Source organism: Pelodiscus sinensis, chromosome 19, assembly GCF_049634645.1.
Source record: "Pelodiscus sinensis isolate JC-2024 chromosome 19, ASM4963464v1, whole genome shotgun sequence".
Lineage (NCBI taxonomy): Eukaryota > Metazoa > Chordata > Testudines > Trionychidae > Pelodiscus > Pelodiscus sinensis.
In genome coordinates, this window is record NC_134729.1 from 3,393,009 (window position 1) to 3,409,612 (window position 16,604).

The window sequence follows — 16,604 nt, forward strand, 5'->3', positions numbered from 1 at the left end:
CACATTGCAAAGGAAAAGTCACTAATGCTCAAAGCCGGTGGCCCCCAGAGAGGGAACGGGGGGAGGGGCTCTGGTTCTGAGGGGTGGGGGTGGGGCTCTGGTTCTGAGGGGTGGGGGTGGGCCCCCGGGGTGGGCCCCCCCCATCTCACACCCCCATCTCTCTATAGGCCCTCACACAGTAGAGCTCAGCCAGGTGGCTTTTAAATATGTCTCCACCCCCCTCCCCGGTGGTGGCACGGGGGGAGGGATGGTGACTGTCCCTTTAATCTCCCCCTCCAGCTGTACCTGGAGGGGGGCAGGGGAGAAGAATGGCTGGGGGGGGGGGGCAGTGCAGATGTGCAGAAGACAGACCCACCCTCCCAGGATCTGCATACCCCCCCCCTTCAGCCCAGGGAGGAGCCGGGCAGGTGGAGGGATGGGGGTGGATTTGGAGGATCCCACTCTTTGGGTTGGCCGGGGGGGGGGGAGGGGGGGCACGGCCCCAGGAGTGGACTGGACAGGAAGGCCCAGCCCCCCACCCGTGACAGCCCCAGGTGGGCCCTTCCCCTCCCTGCCCCGGCGGGCGGCTGGGCTGGACACTCTGGGTTTTCATCCCTTCTTTGGGTCACCCAGGATCGGGCCCCCTGTCGGGCCTGGCTGGCAGCGACCCCAGCTCCTGCCTCTCCCTGCCTGCTTGGGGGGCAGGGGAAGCCCCCCCCATTCCACCACCCTGAGCAGAGCTGTTCAGACTCACGTTGCCCCCTGCCAGCCAGCCTGGTGAGGGAGGTTTTGGGGGGACCTGTGGGGGGGGGGGGCATGGACGGAGGATACTCCTGTGGCCTGGGCCAGCTCTCTCCAGCCTGGCAGTGCCCGCAGGCTCCGGGCGGGGGGGGGGGACGGACCCTGCTCTGGCTCCCCCCCCCCCCGTCACTGGGCTGCGACTCGCCGTGGGGAGTGAGAGGTGGGGGGCGGCTGCCCAGGACGTACCCAGGCACCTTATTGCTTGGTTAGTGGGGGGGGGGGGGTTCCCGTAGCCCCACGCCCCCAGGTGGGGGGCTCCCGCAGTTCACTGCCGGCTGGTCTCCTGCTCCACCTTGATGCTGCTCCGGCGGGACTCGGGTGGGGCCGGGGGCCCCCCCTCTGCCACCCCGTCCTCGAACTCTGCAGGGAGACGGAGGCGAGGTCAGCCCGGCGGAGCTCCCCCGCCCCCCCCCCCCCGACTGCTCCTAGCAGCAGGCTGGCCCTGGGGGAGCCCCATGGGAGCACCTGCTGGCTGGGGGGGGGGGAGCCTGCAGGGTAGCGAGCTGGGCCCTGGCCAGTCACCCCCCCCCCAGCGTCCGACTCCCGCAGGCCTGTCCTACCCCCCCCTTGACTCTGACAGAGCTGCCTTCTCAGGAGAAACCCCCCCCCCCTCCCGCCAGACTCAGTGGGATTCCCAGGACGTCACCCGCCCCCGCCTGCCCCCGCCGCCCCCACTTCCTTCCTCCCCTGCGTGGGGGGCGGGGGCAGGGGGGGGAATTTCCACCACAGCGTCTTTTTTCCATTCAGTAACTGGGGAGACTAAGAGCAAAGCACAGAGCTGGGCCCAGGCTCCAGCTCCCCACTCCCGCCCCCCGGCCCTGCCGGTGCCCCCCACTCCTGCCCCCCAGGCCATAGCACACCTGGTCTCTCCCGGCCGTCTAGCCTGAGCTGGGTGCGGGGAACGCCGTGTGGGCAAGGCTGACTCATCCCCCTTCAGGCCCCACCCCCCTCCGGAGCCTGCCCTGGCCCCGTGACCCCCTTCCCACCCCACAGGGGCAGCTCACCTGGGCCTGGGGACTTGCCTGGCAGGCAGGGGCTGAGATGCCCGCCACGTTCGTGGGATACCAGCCGGGCCAGGCGCAGCCCCTCGTCCATCAGCGTCTGCTGCAGGATGTGGCGGCTCCAGAGCCCGTGGGGGGGCAGGCTGAGGGGCAGGTCGGGGGCGGCGCTGGGGGGTGGCGTGAGGCGGGGGCAGGTGCTCACAGCTGTCGAGAGAGTGAGTGTCAGTGGCCGGGGGGGGGAGATATGAGGCAAGTCCCAGGGATCTCTGCCCCCCCCAGGGCAGCTATGGGGGTGGGAGCACAAGCAGCCTCCCCCCCCATAATGCAAGGCAGAAGGGGGGGGTCCGTGTTCCTCCCCCCGATGCTCCCCACTCACCCTGCAGGTGCCCGTCCAGGCTCTCTCCAGACAGGCTGGCCGCGTCCTCGTCCAGACTGGCTCTGTAGGGGGGCGCGTAGGCCTCCGAGCCCCCCGGCAGCTGCAGGGGTTCGGGGCGGCTCTGCTCACCCACCTGCAGGGCGAGCGGGGGATTAGGGGGGGCGGGATGGGGCAGAGCATAGACAGCACCGCCGGGCCCGCAGGCCCAGGATGGGATTCAGCCGGACCCCTCCCCAGGTGGGCACAGGTGCCAGGCCCCCCCCCCCCCCCCCCACTGCTGGCTCCGCGCAGAGAGCCCTGGCTATTGGGGCTGGCTTGGAGCCTGGGGGGCCGTGGCTAAGGCGGGGGAGACACCCCGCCGGGGCAGTCGCTCTTGCTGCTCCACTGCTGCGCCCGCGCCCCCAGAGCCGGCATCGGCCCCGCTCAGCTGCACCCCGCGGCACAGGCATGTCCCCTCCCCCCCCGCACCCAGCACCCACCTCCTGCTTCAGCCTCTTGGGCTGCGCGGCGCCACTCTCGTCCGGGTGCGACCTGCGGGAAACAGGTCGGTATCAGGGGCCGCCCGCGGGGCCTTCCTCGGGGCAGGAGGAGCCAGGCGGCTAAGATGCTGCTCCGGCTTGGCTGCCGGTCGCACCCCGGGTGGGGACAGAGCCAGGCAGCGCTGGAGGGGCAGGGCCGGGGGGGCGGCTGGCTCGACAGGAGCAGAAAGTCCCCCGCGGGGAAAGGCGGCTGAGGGGCAGATGGAAGGGGCAGGGCAGCTCCGCGGGGGCAGGAGTCTCCCGACAGCCTGACTCCCCCCCCACCCCATGCCCAGTTCCTCCTCCCACTGCCCGCCCCCCCCCCCCCACTTTCCACCCCCGCGCTCCTCCCCTCTGCACCTCCCTGCCCGCCCCCTGCTCTGCCGAGGGATGCCCCAGCCTGGATCCCGCAGGAGGGATTTCCCGGGGCGGGGAGGAGCCCGGCTCACCTGGCTCCCTTGAGCGAGGACAGGTAGGTGCTCTCCCGGGCCACCTGGCGCGACAGGGAGAAGAGCTCCACGCGACGCAGCAGCAGCGTGTGGTCCCGCAAGCAGAACTGCGCAGCCGCCTCGTTGATAGTCAGCTGGGGGGCGGGGAGGGGCGGAGACGAGGCTGTTAGCGGGAGGGGGTGGAGCCGATCCCCCCTAGGGGGTGGAGCCGATCCCCCCTAGGGGGTGGAGCCCAGCATTAGGCTGGGAAGGAGACGAGTCGGCAGGGAGGCCCCCGAGGAGCCTCAATGCCGGGGTGAGGGGCAGAGCTGGGAACTGGGGGCCGATGGGAAAAAGGTACAAGGAAGGATCCAGGGAGGGGCAGCAAGGGGGGCAGGGGCAGGAATAGAACCCAGGCTCCCAACCTGCCTCCCACCCCCCGCTCTCACCGCCACCCATCAGCTGCGCCGTCCCACCCCAGAGGTGGCTGCATTCTGGGGAACGGGGCGAGGGCCCCCCTGTTCCCCCCCCCGTGGCTCACCTCGTGCAGCGTGAGGGGCTTGCCGTCGCGGCGCCGGGCCTCGCCCCGCCCGTAGATGGCGCTGTGCCGCCGGATCTCCTCCTCCCGGCGCCGGTCGCCCTCCTCCAGCTGGAAGATGTGCCCCACCGCCTTGGCCAGCTTCTTGTTGAGCTTCATGAGGGCCCGGAGCTCGGCCTCGCCCCCCCGCGGGCAGCTCTGCAGCAGCCGCTCCACACCCTCCGCCACCGTCCGCGCCAGCTCCGGGTCCAGCTGCTCCGGCGCCGGCTCCCCGCCCCCCGGCGAGAAAGGGGGCGGCCCCCCGTCCTCCTCCGCCCCGCCCCCCTCCAACTCCGGGGTGCTGCGCCCCGGCCACTGGGGGGCCGAGAGAGGGGACAGCTTCTCCCCCAGCTCCGAGGGGCTGCGGGCGGGCGGCGTGGCCAGCCCAGCGCCCCCTTTCCCCGGGGCCTCCCCGGGGCTGGCGTGCCCGTTGCTGAGCGACTTGCGCCCCCCGCTCTCGGAGATCTTGAAGAGGGGGATGCTGCTGACGGGCAGGGAGGCCATGGGCTGGCTGAAGAGGCCGGGGTTGGAGGCCCACTCCCTCAGGGCCTTCTGCAGGCGCCGGACGTGCAGGGGCTTGGTGGCCATGCCCACCAGCGCCATGATCTCCAGGAACTCCTCCTCGCCCGCCTCGCACAGCTGCTGCACGTCATCCCCGCCCTGCTGGATGAAGGTCTCGTAGTAGGAGAGCAGGTTCGCTCGCTGCAGCACGCGGTACAGCTGCAGCTCGCCCAGGGTGCGGGGCAGGGCCATGGCGAGGGGCAGGCCTGTGAGGGGAAGAGGGGACATCAGGGCCAGAGCAGGGCGATGGGGGGAGGCGAGCGGAGAACCAGCGGCCGCTTCCCCGCACTGCCTGGCCGCAATCCCCCACTGCGCTCTGCACTGCACCCCGCCAATTCCTCCACCCTCGCCTCCCTGCACTGCATGGCTGCAATCCCACACTGCATTCTGCACTGCACCCCGCACTGCACCCCGCCGATTCTCCCACCCTCGCCTCCCTGCGCTGCATGGCCGCAATCCCCCACTGCGCTCTGCACTGCACCCCGCCAATTCTCCCACCCTCGCCTCCCTGCACTGCATGGCTGCAATCCCACACTGCATTCTGCACTGCACCCTGCCGATTCTCCCACCCTCGCCTCCCTGCGCTGCATGGCTGCAATCCCACACTGCATTCTGCACTGCACCCCGCCAATTCTCCCACCCTCGCCTCCCTGTGCTGCATGGCCGCAATCCCCCACTGCACTCTGCACTGCACCCCGCCAGTTCTCCCACCCTCGCCTCCCTGCGCTGCATGGCCGCAATCCCCCACTGCGCTCTGCACTGCACCCCGCCAATTCTCCCACCCTCGCCTCCCTGCACTGCATGGCCGCAATCCCCCACTGCATTCTGCACTGCACCCCGCCAATTCTCCCACCCTTGCCTCCCTGCACTGCATGGCTGCAATCCCGCACTGCACTCTGCACTGCACCCGCCCAATCTTCCCGCCCTGCGCCTAGCACCCTCGCCTCTCTGCACTGCATGGTGCAATCCCGCACTGCTCCCTACACTGCACCTGCCCAATTTTTCCATCCTGCACCTAGCACCCTCACCTCTCTACACTGCATGGTGCAATCCCCCACTGCTTTCTGCACTGCACCCTGCCAGTCCTCCCACCCCGCGCCTAGCACCCTCACCTCCCTGCACTGCACGGCTCCAATTCCCCACTGCTTTCTGCATTGCACCCCACCAATATTCTTTCCCTCACCTCTTCATGGTTCGTGGCTGTAACCCTCCACTGCATTCCACACTGCATCCCCCCCCCAAACCCGTTGCACCCTCCCCCCCACGTCCACCAGCTTCCCAGGTCTGCATCCAGCATCCTCACCTCCTTGCACTACAGGGAAGCAACTTCCCACTGCACTCTACCAACCTCCCTGCACTGCATGGCTCTAAACCCTACCCCTTCCCACTGCACCCAACCAACTTCTCTGCACTGTACCTAGCACCCTAACCTTCCTGCACTGACTTGCTGCAACCCTCCTCGTCACGCTGCACTGTTCTCCACCAGCTTGCCCGTTCCCCTCTGCACTGCACCTGCCCAATTTTCCCACCCTACACCTAGCACCCGAGCCTCCCCGCACTGCATGGTTGCAATCCCTGCTGCACTCTGCACTGCACCCCGCCAGTCCTCCCACCCTGCGCCTAGCACCCTCACCTTCCTGCACTGCGGGCAGCAGCCTCCCCTCACTGGATTCCACACTGCACCCTACCAGTGTCCCCCCCAACTGCACCCAGTACCTCCTTCACACTCTCCCAGTGCCATCCAGCCCCCCCCCCCCAGTATTTTTGCAGAGGGCTCTCGCTAAGGGGCAGTGCCCCATGTCCTCAGAGAGAATCCTGCTTTTCTCAGTGCCACTGGGACCTGAGATACACATGGCTCCAGATGGCGAGAATGCCGCCCCCCCCCCGGGTGCCAGCACCCCAAGGAGCCGGGGCAGTTGGCAACCAGCTTGGAGAGCCTGATCCACTGATCACCCCTCTCCACAGCCCCCTGGCCAGCCCCACTCCCACGCAATCTGGAGGGTCTTTCTCCTTCAACCAAGAGACATCCCCGCACCCAGCCTCTGCCCCCTCCCCCGGAAATGTCTGTGTGGCAATGCCCCCCCCCCCAGACAGGGGTGCTGGGGGTACATGGCAGCTCCATCCCTGAATGGGGAAGGAAGAAGACCCCAGCCCCTCCCCCATCCACTTTCCCCAGCATCCCAGATCCCTGCTCAGGTGCCTTATTCCCATCCCCCCAGGCCCACATCCCAGCAAGACGCTCTGAGCAGTGTGTTGGGGGGGGGGGGGGTACAGTCCCGAGACCCCCCCCCCCCCAGCTCTGCTCTGACTTTGCTGGTCAACTAGCCCCTCCCCCAAGCCCAGTGGCACTCTGACCAGCTCCTACCCAAGCTTCCCTCCCCAGGACCAGACCGACCCCCCCCCAGCTCACCTCCTGCCCCTCTTCCTGCCCCCTGTGCCCCCAGCACTGCCCCTCCCCCACTCCTCAATACCCGAAATTATCCTGTGCCTGCCCCCCAGCGCCAGCCAGCACCCCCCCCCTCCCGTGCCAACCCCACTTCCAGCCCCCCGCCCCCGGCTCCCCCCTGCCAGGCCCCACCCCGCGCCAGCCCCCGCCCCCATGTGCCAGCCCCCCCTCGCTTACTGGCCTGGCTGGAGCTGCGCCCGGCCGCTCTCGCTCCCAGCTCCGCGGCGCCTCGCCCGGGCATGGACGGCGGCGGGGGGCCGGGCGGGGGCTCTCCGGGGTCCCCGCTGCCCCGGACCGGCTGGATCGCGCCGCGCTCCCGGCTCGGCACCGGCCGCTCGCTCGCTCGCTGCCTCCGCCGCTGCGCTCTGCGCGCCGCCCACACGCGATTTACAGAGAAATAGCAGCGCCCGGCTGCGCGGCGCGGCGCGTGGGAGGCTCCGGGGGCGGGACCCAGCGGCGCCTCCCTCCGCCGGCCCCCGGAGCGGGCCGGGCCGATCGGCCGAGGGGTCGGAAGCGGGGGGCGCGGGGCGCAGGCCGGGGGGAGCGCAGGGGGAAGAGGGCGGGTGTGGGGGAAAGGGCGCAGGGGGAGTGGGCGCCCCGGGGGGAAGGGAGAGGGGGCGGGGGACGGATGAAGGGGGGGATCCCAGGGGGAGGAGTCCGGAGGGAAGGGGCGCAGGGAGAGTGGAGGGCCCAAGGGGAAGAGGGAGGCGCGGGGGATGGGGCCCAGGGGAAGAAGGGTGCGGGCTGGGGGGGACCCAGGGGGAGGAGGGTGCGGGCTGGGGGGGGCAGGGGAGGAGAGTGCGGGCTGGGGGGCGCAGGGGAAGGAGGGTGCGGGCTGGGGGGGGCAGGGGAGGAGGGTGCGGGCTGGGGGGCGCAGGGGAAGGAGGGTGCGGGCTGGGGGGGGCAGGGGAGGAGGGTGCGGGCTGGGGGGCGCAGGGGGAGGAGGGTGCGGGCTGGGGGGGGCAGGGGAGGAGGGTGCGGGCTGGGGGGCGCAGGGGAAGGAGGGTGCGGGCTGGGGGGGGCAGGGGAGGAGGGTGCGGGCTGGGGGGCGCAGGGGGAGGAGGGTGCGGGCTGGGGGGGACCCAGGGGGAGGAGGGTGCGGGCTGGGGTGTGCAGGGGGAGGAGGGTGCAGGCCGGGCCGAGCGCAGGGGGAAGAGGGAGGGCGCGGAGGAAGGGACATAGGGGAGAAGGGTGCGGGCTGGGAGGGTGCAGGGGGACGAGGGTGTGGGCTGGGGGGCTGAGGGGAGGAGGGTGTGGGCCAGGCGGAGCGCAGGGGGAAGAGGGAGGGCGCGGGGGATGGGGCCCGGGGGAGGAGACGGGGAGGAGGGAGGGCACAGAGGAAGGGACATAGGGGAGAAGGGTGCGGGCTGAGGGGAACACAGGGGGAGGAGGGGGGGCACAGAGGAAGGGACATAGGGGAGAAGGGTGCGGGCTGGGGGGAACACAGGGGGAGGAGGGGGGGCACAGAGGAAGGGACATAGGGGAGAAGGGTTGCGGCTCCCCTCTCATACCCCTCAATACCCAGGTGGGGTGGGGGGGCCTGGGCAGTGCCTAGGCCCCCCCACCAACGGGCTCAAAGCTGGGGCTCAGTCTTAGCCTGGTACGCAGTGCAGCATCCCCCCTATATATCGCTTCCCCCCCCCCGTGAGAAGAACCCCTTCATGGCTGGGGTGCCATTGCCAGAGCCTGTCCCCTCCCATGCATCCTGCTGGGTACCCCGTGTCCCATCCCCCTGTGGCTGCTGTCCCGGCTAGACGGATAAAAGCCTTCTGTTGCTGCCAGCCAAGCCCCCCCCCCCCCCCCCCACAGCGCCTTTTGTGTGGACAGCCCCAGGTTCAGAAGCGGGGAGGAGGAGCAGGGGCCTGGCCGGGCCCTCGGCGCAGCCCACATGTGCCGTGTGGGCTCTGGGCTTTGCGGGGGCGGAGGGAGAAGTGATTCATCTTGGTAGCAGAGAGGTCACGGTGTGGATTGTTTCTGCCCCCTCCTTCCCTTTGCGGCGGGAGGGGAGGTGTCCCGAGATGGGAGCAGGTGCCTGTGAGGGGGAGGTAGGAGGCAGGAGCCTAGCACAGGACCCAACCCCTCCTCCCCCATTAGACGTTCGGGGCCCCTGACATCCATTAGATCAACCTCCCGGCTGCTCTCACTTACGCCCCTCTCCCCATGCCCCTGGGATGCAGAGAATACCCACAATGCACTGTGCTCTGGCCGGGCCTGCCATTTGCCACAGGCCGGAGGGGCCCCTGTGTGGGGCTGGAGGGGGGCCCGGGCCCCGTTGTCCCTATGTGTGTGGTGCTGGTGCAGCCAAGAGGGGCACAAGGCCTCGTCCCTTCCCAGTTGCCCCTGCTTGGTGGCTCGGTGACAGAGAAAGTGGCTCTGGGACTGGACCGGTGTTGTGGGAAAGCTTCGGTTCATGCGCATCCCTGGTTGCTATAGTAACCCTGAGCATCATCTAGGCATTGATGTGGTTAACACAGGGCCCTTGGAAGCACACGTGTAGCTAGGCCCAGCGCGGATGGCAACAGCTGGATGTCCAGGGCCCCCCTTATCTGGGGGGCATGTGAGCTAATTTGAGGGGTGGGGTGAAGATACGGGGGAACCTATGCCCCCAGCATAGCAATGACATGGGGCACTTTTAGGGCATTGCTCAGTCTCAGCCGCATCTAAGCACCTGCTAGCAAATGAGGATGTTTTCATGGCCATCGTTAGGTTTCAGAGTCAACACTCCCACCCAGAGCCAAATGGCTGGTGCCAGTCGGCAGATGCTGTGGGTAATGGCGGGATGTCGAATGGTGGTTTGGCTTGAAATTGGGGATTTGTTCCAAACGAAGGCAGACTCACAAGTACAGCAGCTTGGGGCGCCATGTTCCTGGTGCATGGGTGCACACGCTGACTCCCGGGGCAGGGAGCCAATGAGTCCTGTTCTGCTCTGTCTCACTCCTCCCCCAGGGCACCCCCTTGTAGTCCGTGGGAATAGCTCAGCTCTGAAAGGGCTCTGCCTGGTTCTGTTCCCTGCATCTCAGCTGCTTCTGGGGTCTGCAGCCTCCTTGGCAGGTGGGGGGAGAATCTGGTTCTCCCAGAATACTGGGATGGAGCCAGCGTGGACGGGCCGTAGCCCTGTCGGGGTCAGTGGGTCTGGATCCTGGCTGGTGTGGGGCCGCATCCCCGTCGGGATCAGTGAGGCCGGGTCAGTCTGCTCCATTGCAGTTGGCGATGCCGAAGCGACGTCACTTCCCAGAGGCTGGGGATCTCGCCCCTAGTTCGTTGGTAACTCCTTGGGGTCTCCATTTGCACCCCTGTCCTGGCTGCCCTTCCCTGCAGGCCCCTCCTCCACTCCTCGTGGGTTGAAGTTTCTTTCTTCCCCCAAAGAACATCATGCCGCCCCCCACAGCAGGGCTGCGGTAGGGTCCCTGGCCATTGCTGCAGGAAGGAGCTGGGCGGCAGGGAGCTTGTGTGAAGTCGCAGGCCACGGCTGCCCCGGGGGCAAATCGGGAATCAGGGATGGGTGCTGGGTGGCCGAAGAGCTGATGGTCCCTGCGGCCTTTCCTTCCCCTTCCTGGTGCTGAGAGAGAGGAAATATCCGCCCCCCCCCCAGCCATGCCCCCTCCCCATTCCTCCCTCTCCCCTCCTGCACAGCCCTCTGTCCACCCCTGCCCATCCCCCACCCCTACCCCCTTGCTCCACTGCACCCACGTGGCTCATTCAGCCACGCTCCGGCAGCTATTCATAGCCCCACTCGGGTCCCTGGCGCAGGCTGGTGGCTCTGTGAGATGGCAGGGCCGGACTGCCTGGCGGGTGCTCAAATCCACCCACTCACGTCATGCCTCAGGAGCAGCATCTCCTGCTGGTCCCAGCTCCCCAGGGCCTCTGCCGGGCGCAGGCGGAGCTGGAACTGGCGGGGGATGGATGGCGAGGGCCCTGGAGGGGTTGTGTGTGACACGTGGGCACATGGACATGTATGGACTAACGGTGTGACTCCCGGCAGCTCCATGTACCCCGCAGCCCCCTGCCAGCCTCTCTGGGCTCCCCATCCCCCACTCCGCCGGTGCCCCCCACTCCCAACCTGCAGCCCCCTGCCAGCCTCTCTGGGTTCCCCATCCCCCACTCCGCCGGTGCCCCCCACTCCCAAACCGCAGCCCCCTGCCAGCCTCTCTCTGGGCTCCCCATCCCCCACTCCGCCGGTGCCCCCCACTCCCAACCCACAGCCCCCTGCCAGCCCATCTCTGGGCTCCCCATCCCCCACTCCGCCGGTGCCCCCCACTCCCAACCCGCAGCCCCCTGCCAGCCCTAGCACAGGCCCAGTAAATGTGGGGAGGGCTGGAGAGAACACCCAGGATTCCTGGCTGCCATTCCCTGCCACCCTATCTCCCTAGACCCCTCCCCACCCACACTCCTCCTGCGCTGGGCATGGTCCAACGCATCCTGGGCAGTGGGGTCCAAGCTGCTCCAGGCCCTTGTCACAATGTGGGGCTCAGGGTGCCCCCTGGGGGCTGTAAAGATTGGGGTGTGAAAGGATCTAGTCCCCCACGTGAGTCCATCTCTTCCCCACCCCGCGGGGATCAGGGCAGCTGCATGGGGCTGGGAGGTGTTAGATGTGGGGTTCTAGCCCCCCCAAGCGATGTGGAATCGCGCTCCCCCGGAGTGATCTGGAGTTCTGGCCCCCCAAGGATGTGCAATCGGGGTCCCCGAGGGATGTGGGGTTCTGGCCCCCCAAGGATGTGCAATCGGGGCCCCCGCGGGATGTGGGGCTCTGGCCCCCTAAGAATGTGCAATCGGGGCCCCCACGGGATGTGGGGCTCTGGCCCCCCAAGGATGTGCAATCGGGGCCCCCGAGGGATGCGGGGCTCTGGCCCCCCAGAACGACGTGAGGATCAAAGGCCGCCGCCCCGCTCCAGGAGCTATTTGGGGCTGGCCGGGCTGGAATTCACTGGCCCGGCCCCACGTGCTGCTCGCCCCCTCGCTGACGCACATCCCCCGCCCACGCGGCCGGAGCTGGCTCCGCTAGAGCCCGGCAGCCGCCCACGGGCCGGGCCCAGCTGAGGAGGGGGGGTGCCCAGCGGCCCCTGCAGCCCGCCAGCCGTTCCCGCTGCGCTCCCCTGCGGCACGCAGCTGCCTCCTGCTCCCACCACTGGGCCACACTCCCCTCCTGCAGCTGGGGAGGGAACCCGGAAGCCCTGGCTCCCAGCCCCCCCTTCTCTAACCACTGGGCCACACTCCCCTCCTGTCTCTGGAGAAGGGAACCCAGGAGCCCTGGCTCCCAGCCCCCCCTTCTCTAACCACTGGGTGACACTCCCCTCCTGTCTCTGGAGAAGGGAACCCAGGAGTCCTGGCTCCCAGCCCCCCCTTCTCTAACCACTGGGTGACACTCCCCTCCTGCCTCTGGAGAGGGGAACCCAGGAGTCCTGGCTCCCAGCCCCCCCTTCTCTAACCACTGGGCCACACTCCCCTCCTGTCTCTGGAGAAGGGAACCCAGGAGTCCTGGCTCCCAGCCCCCCCTTCTCTAACCACTGGGTGACACTCCCCTCCTGTCTCTGGAGAAGGGAACCCGGAAGTCCTGGCTCCCAGCCCCCCCTTCTCTAACCACTGGGTGACACTCCCCTCCTGTCTCTGGAGAAGGGAACCCAGGAGCCCTGGCTCCCAGCCCCCCCTTCTCTAACCACTGGGTGACACTCCCCTCCTGCCTCTGGAGAGGGGAACCCAGGAGTCCTGGCTCTGGGAGGGGAGCAGGGTTCACTGGTTAGAGCAGGAAACCAAATGTCTGGACCCCTGCGTTCAGTTCCCAGCTCTGGGGCTGGGGGGCAGGGAGTAGGAGGTTCAGGACTCCTGCGTTCTGTCCCTGGTAAGCTGTGAGCCCCCGCAGTGGCTGCACTGTGGGCAGCAAGTGGGCACAGCCCTGCCAGTTCCCTCAGCAAGAAAATATTTGGCATTAAAGTCCCGGGCGGGGGTTGGGAGCAGCAGGATCGCCAAGAATCTGCCTCCCCCCTCTGTGGAGCTACTGGGGGCTGCCCTCCCCCTCCGTTCTTTCATTTTCCATGTATGTCCCCCCCCCCCCATACACACACACTCCCTCCTCCAAGCCCAGCCTTCTTGCCTGGGCTGCCAGCTGCTGCATCTCTCCTCCCCCCCCCCCCAAATAAGGGCAACTGCATTTCAGTCCTGGGTCCCCTTACAAACAGCTGCCATACTGCAATCCAGAGGTGGCTGCCTCCCAGCACTGGGGGGGGGGGGGGAGGGGGGAGAAGATCCCTATATAGGAAGGTACCATGCTCCACCCCAGAAGTGGCTGCATCTCAATGCTGGGAGATTGATTCCTGTCCAAACTTACTGCCTGCCCCACTTTCCAGAGGGGTCCATTTCACCAGCAGATGCAGCAATTTGGGGACAAAATGTGGGAGTTTATTTGGGAGGGGGATGAAGTGGGAGAACTTCATGTATTAGGAATTACATCCTGGATCAAAATAAAACAAAGGCCAAGAGACGTAACGCTGATCGGATGGACCGGCCACATGGCGTAATGGATACAACACTCTGCTCCTTGCTCCACACACCTTGGCCAAACGCCTTCCCCCACCTCTGTGACTCAGTTTCCTCCCACACACACACGCAGCCCCTTTGTCAGTGGTAAATGCTTTGGGGGCAGTGACCGTCTCTCCCTGGATCTGGAATGGGGGTGGCCAGAGGTAATGCCCGTCTGCTCCCTTGGAGGTGCCCCTGCCAGGGGTTGGTGGGCCCCCTTGCTAATTTCAACCGTCTCCTCTCCCGCCCCCCGTGAAAAAGGCCTGTGCACCCACTCGTTCCTCCTCCCCTGGTAGGTGACGGCCAGGAGCCCAAAGCGCAGTGGCAACTGGAGCAGAGAGGAGGCGAGAGAGGGGGGCAACGCCCATGCTGTGCACCCGCCGTCCGTGCCACCCCTTGGCTTAGGGGAATGGCCCTTCGAGAAAAGCCCCGGGGTTTATATTTCAGGCAGGGAAAAGGCTTGTGAATTGCTTATTTTGCAACGAAAGGGGGTGGAGGAGCTCAAGCAATATTTTGACATCCATCACTGATGCCGCAGGGCTAGGAACAGCCAGCCCAAGTGGGGCTGGCACACAATAAGCACCGCCCGGCCCTTGCTAGGGTAGGTAACAAACCCCAGGGCCCTGTGCCAAGTGCCACGGTGCCTCACGATGGCAGCCCCGGATCGGTGCTGCCTGCAGCCCGGGGGAGGCTGCACGGAGTGGATGATTCATGGCAGCGCCGGCTGCTGTTTGCGGGAGCGTCCTGGGTGTTTTGGCCGGCCCTGGCGTGTCACCAGCCCACTGGGCAGGGAGGCCAGGCCCAGCAGGAGGCGCTGTCACACCCAGAGGGATCAGCCCATTAGGACAGCGACGGAACTGGGAAACCCAGTGGCTCTTTCCTTCCTTCGTTCCAACGGGGCAGAGGCGGGAGAGGGGGAAAGCTTAGGATTGGTCAGATCATCTGCGCATCCCAGCAACCGCCTTGGTTCCTTCTAACCACTAGGCATGATAGCCCCCCAGATCCTTGAACGGACAACCCCCTCCCCACTCCCAGCACTTGGACGTGGGGGCATTTCTGCCCCTGCCTCCCTGCCTCTCTCAGCTGCCACCCTGCAGCCCCTGGTTTCATTGCTCTGCCATAACTTCAGCTGGGGCACATTGTTGCACCTTGTTCTCTCCAGCAGCTGCATCTCATGAGAGCGGGCTTGAGACCGCGCGGGGCTGAGTGCAGAGTAAAAGCATGAACAGCCAGAAACCTGGGAAAGTCCCAGGAAGAGTTTTGTAATACCTCCCCCACGCACACACAGACACACAAAATCCAATGTCTCCAGCGCTGTATGTTACCCCAAACATCTGTAGTTTCCCATTTAAAGTCAGCAAGTGAGTAGATGCCATGCTGGACTTGATCTTTCCAAACCCAGATCAGCTTTCCTCCTTTAAAGTCCCTTGCAGCAGCCCCAGAGACAGTCTCTGTATCTGAACTCAGGGGACATGGCAGCTTGTGCTGGAAATATGGGGGGTATAGAGAGGCTGGATTCCTTGCAGCTTTTCAGGGGCCACCGTCGCGGCACTGAAGGCGAATGCACCCTGAGGCTCATGGGGAGCCTGTTCAGCTCCTTCCAAGCATCACGTCTGCCCACCCACGCGCCGCCTTGCAAGCTGGGGAGATTGTCAGGACTCTGGGACTCCATTAAAGGCCGGGGGGAGGGGGCTATGAGCTAGAGAAAGAGACACGGTCCCCAGCTTCGATCCACTGAGCTGATTTCAGTATTATTTCGCAGCCGTCTGTAAGGTCCAGAGGCCTCCTTTGAGGATGGAGCCCTCCTGGGTTAGGCCCTGAGCACAGAGGAAGACACACGCATGGGGAGAACAAAGGGCTCACCGTCTAACTAGAAAAAAAGGAGAAACTGAGGCACAGGGAGGCAAAACCTTTTTGTCAAAGTCATGGGAATGAAAGCCAAGCGTCTTGAATCTCTGCTTCATTCCCTTACCCCGCTGGTCCACAGGGCCTCTGCAGATTAACGAGGGCCCTGATCCTATGGTGCTCGTGCACGTGCTTCTTTTCAAGTCCACGTGACTACGTGTGCGCAGGGAGCGAGGCACATGTGAGCGGGCCGGGCCGGGGGCACCAGGAGCCAGGTGGGCTGTGCAAGGTGCGTGGGAGGAAGGGCAGATTCGATGGGATGCGATGTCTCTATAAATAGCTGCAATTGTCAGGCTATATATATCGACTCACAAAGAGATGGAGGAAGGGCCACTTGCACCAGCACCGGCTGGCTCATTTCTTGCCGGCGTCACAGCCCGGCGGGAGCTCGAGTGTTTAGCGGCGCAGGGGGGCGGTTTCCAGGCGGGAGCTCCGTGCTGGAGGGGCAACATGGTGGGAGGTGGCACTGGGAGCAGCAGGCAGGCGGACAAGGCTGAGGCTTCTGGCCCAGCAGGGTGAGTAGAAAGGGGCAGGGCTCTGAGAAGTGTGTGTGGGGGGGTCAGACACTTGCCCCCAGTGCAGGGAATCACCCGCAGGAGGTGGAAGGACTCGGAAAAGGCAGCATTGTGGTGAGAGAAGGCCTACGCAAGAGCCCCTACAATAACAACCCAGCCCCCCACGAGGGACCCTACAATAACAACGCACAGTCAATCTGTGGAACTCCTTGCCAGAGGATGTTGTTCAGACCAGGACTTTAACAGGGTTCAAAAAAGAGCTAGATAGATGCATGGAGGACAGGCCATCAATGGCCTCAGAATCTGGAAATGGGCAACAGGGGATGGATCACTTGATTCCCTGTTCTGTTCATTCCCGCTAGGGAACCTGGCTTTGTTGGAATGCAGGATACTGGCCTAGATGGACCTTGGGTCTGACCCAGTGTGGCCATTCTTATGTAATAACAACCTAGCCCCTGTGAGAGACCCTACAATCACAACCCAGCCCTCCAGCAACCCTACAATAACAACCCAACCCCCCCATGAGACACCCTACAATAAGATCCCAACCTCACAATGAGAGACCCTAGAATAACAACCCAGCCCTCCAGCAACCCTACAATAAAAACCCAATCCCCCCCATGAGAGACCCTAAAATAATAACCCAGCCCTCCGGCAACCCTATAATAATAACCCAACCCCCCATGAGAGACCCTACAATAATAACACAGCCCTCCAACAACCCTACAATAACAACCCAACCCCCCATGAGAGACCCTACAATAATAACACAGCCCTCCCATGTGAGACCCTACAATAACAACCCAACCCCCATGAGAGACCCTACAATAATAACACAGCCCTCCGGCAACCCTACAATAACAACCCAACCCCCCATGAGAGACCCTACAATAATAACACAGCCCTCCGACAACCCTACAATAACAACCCAACCCCCCATGAGAGACCCTACAATAACAACCCAGTCATGAGTTCAAATGTTGC

The 16,604-nt window shown here is 65.7% G+C and overlaps 1 protein-coding gene across 2 annotated transcripts; it reads right to left on the minus strand.

Moving 5' to 3' along the window:
• Positions 1–2: 2 nt before the first annotated feature.
• On the minus strand, positions 3–7,099 carry NAB2 (NGFI-A binding protein 2). Of its 2 annotated transcripts, none has more exons than XM_075901824.1 (7): positions 6,869–7,099; positions 3,645–4,447; positions 3,125–3,258; positions 2,637–2,688; positions 2,158–2,290; positions 1,785–1,985; positions 3–1,140 (listed from the first exon to the last, which is right to left on the minus strand). In XM_075901824.1, exons 2-7 carry the CDS (start codon positions 4,431–4,433, stop codon positions 1,046–1,048), a joined length of 1,404 nt encoding a protein of 467 aa, XP_075757939.1. In that variant the 5' UTR covers positions 4,434–4,447; positions 6,869–7,099; the 3' UTR covers positions 3–1,045. The 2 variants fall into 2 exon arrangements, with proteins under 2 accessions (XP_075757939.1, XP_075757938.1); XM_075901823.1 differs by having other exon boundaries at positions 6,865–7,098.
• Between the last annotated feature and the right edge of the window lie 9,505 nt (positions 7,100–16,604).

Bases quoted from the DNA above. Each gene is read 5' to 3' on its own strand.
- NAB2 (XM_075901823.1), bottom strand. From the start codon at position 6,928: ATGCCCGGGCGAGGCGCCGCGGAGCTGGGAGCGAGAGCGGCCGGGCGC. The intron at 4,448-6,864 runs GTAAGCGAGGGG...TTCCCCTCACAG, and splicing joins GCGCAGCTCCAGCCAGGCCA to GCCTGCCCCTCGCCATGGCC. The intron at 1,986-2,157 runs GTGAGTGGGGAG...CTCTCTCGACAG, and splicing joins CCTGGACGGGCACCTGCAGG to CTGTGAGCACCTGCCCCCGC.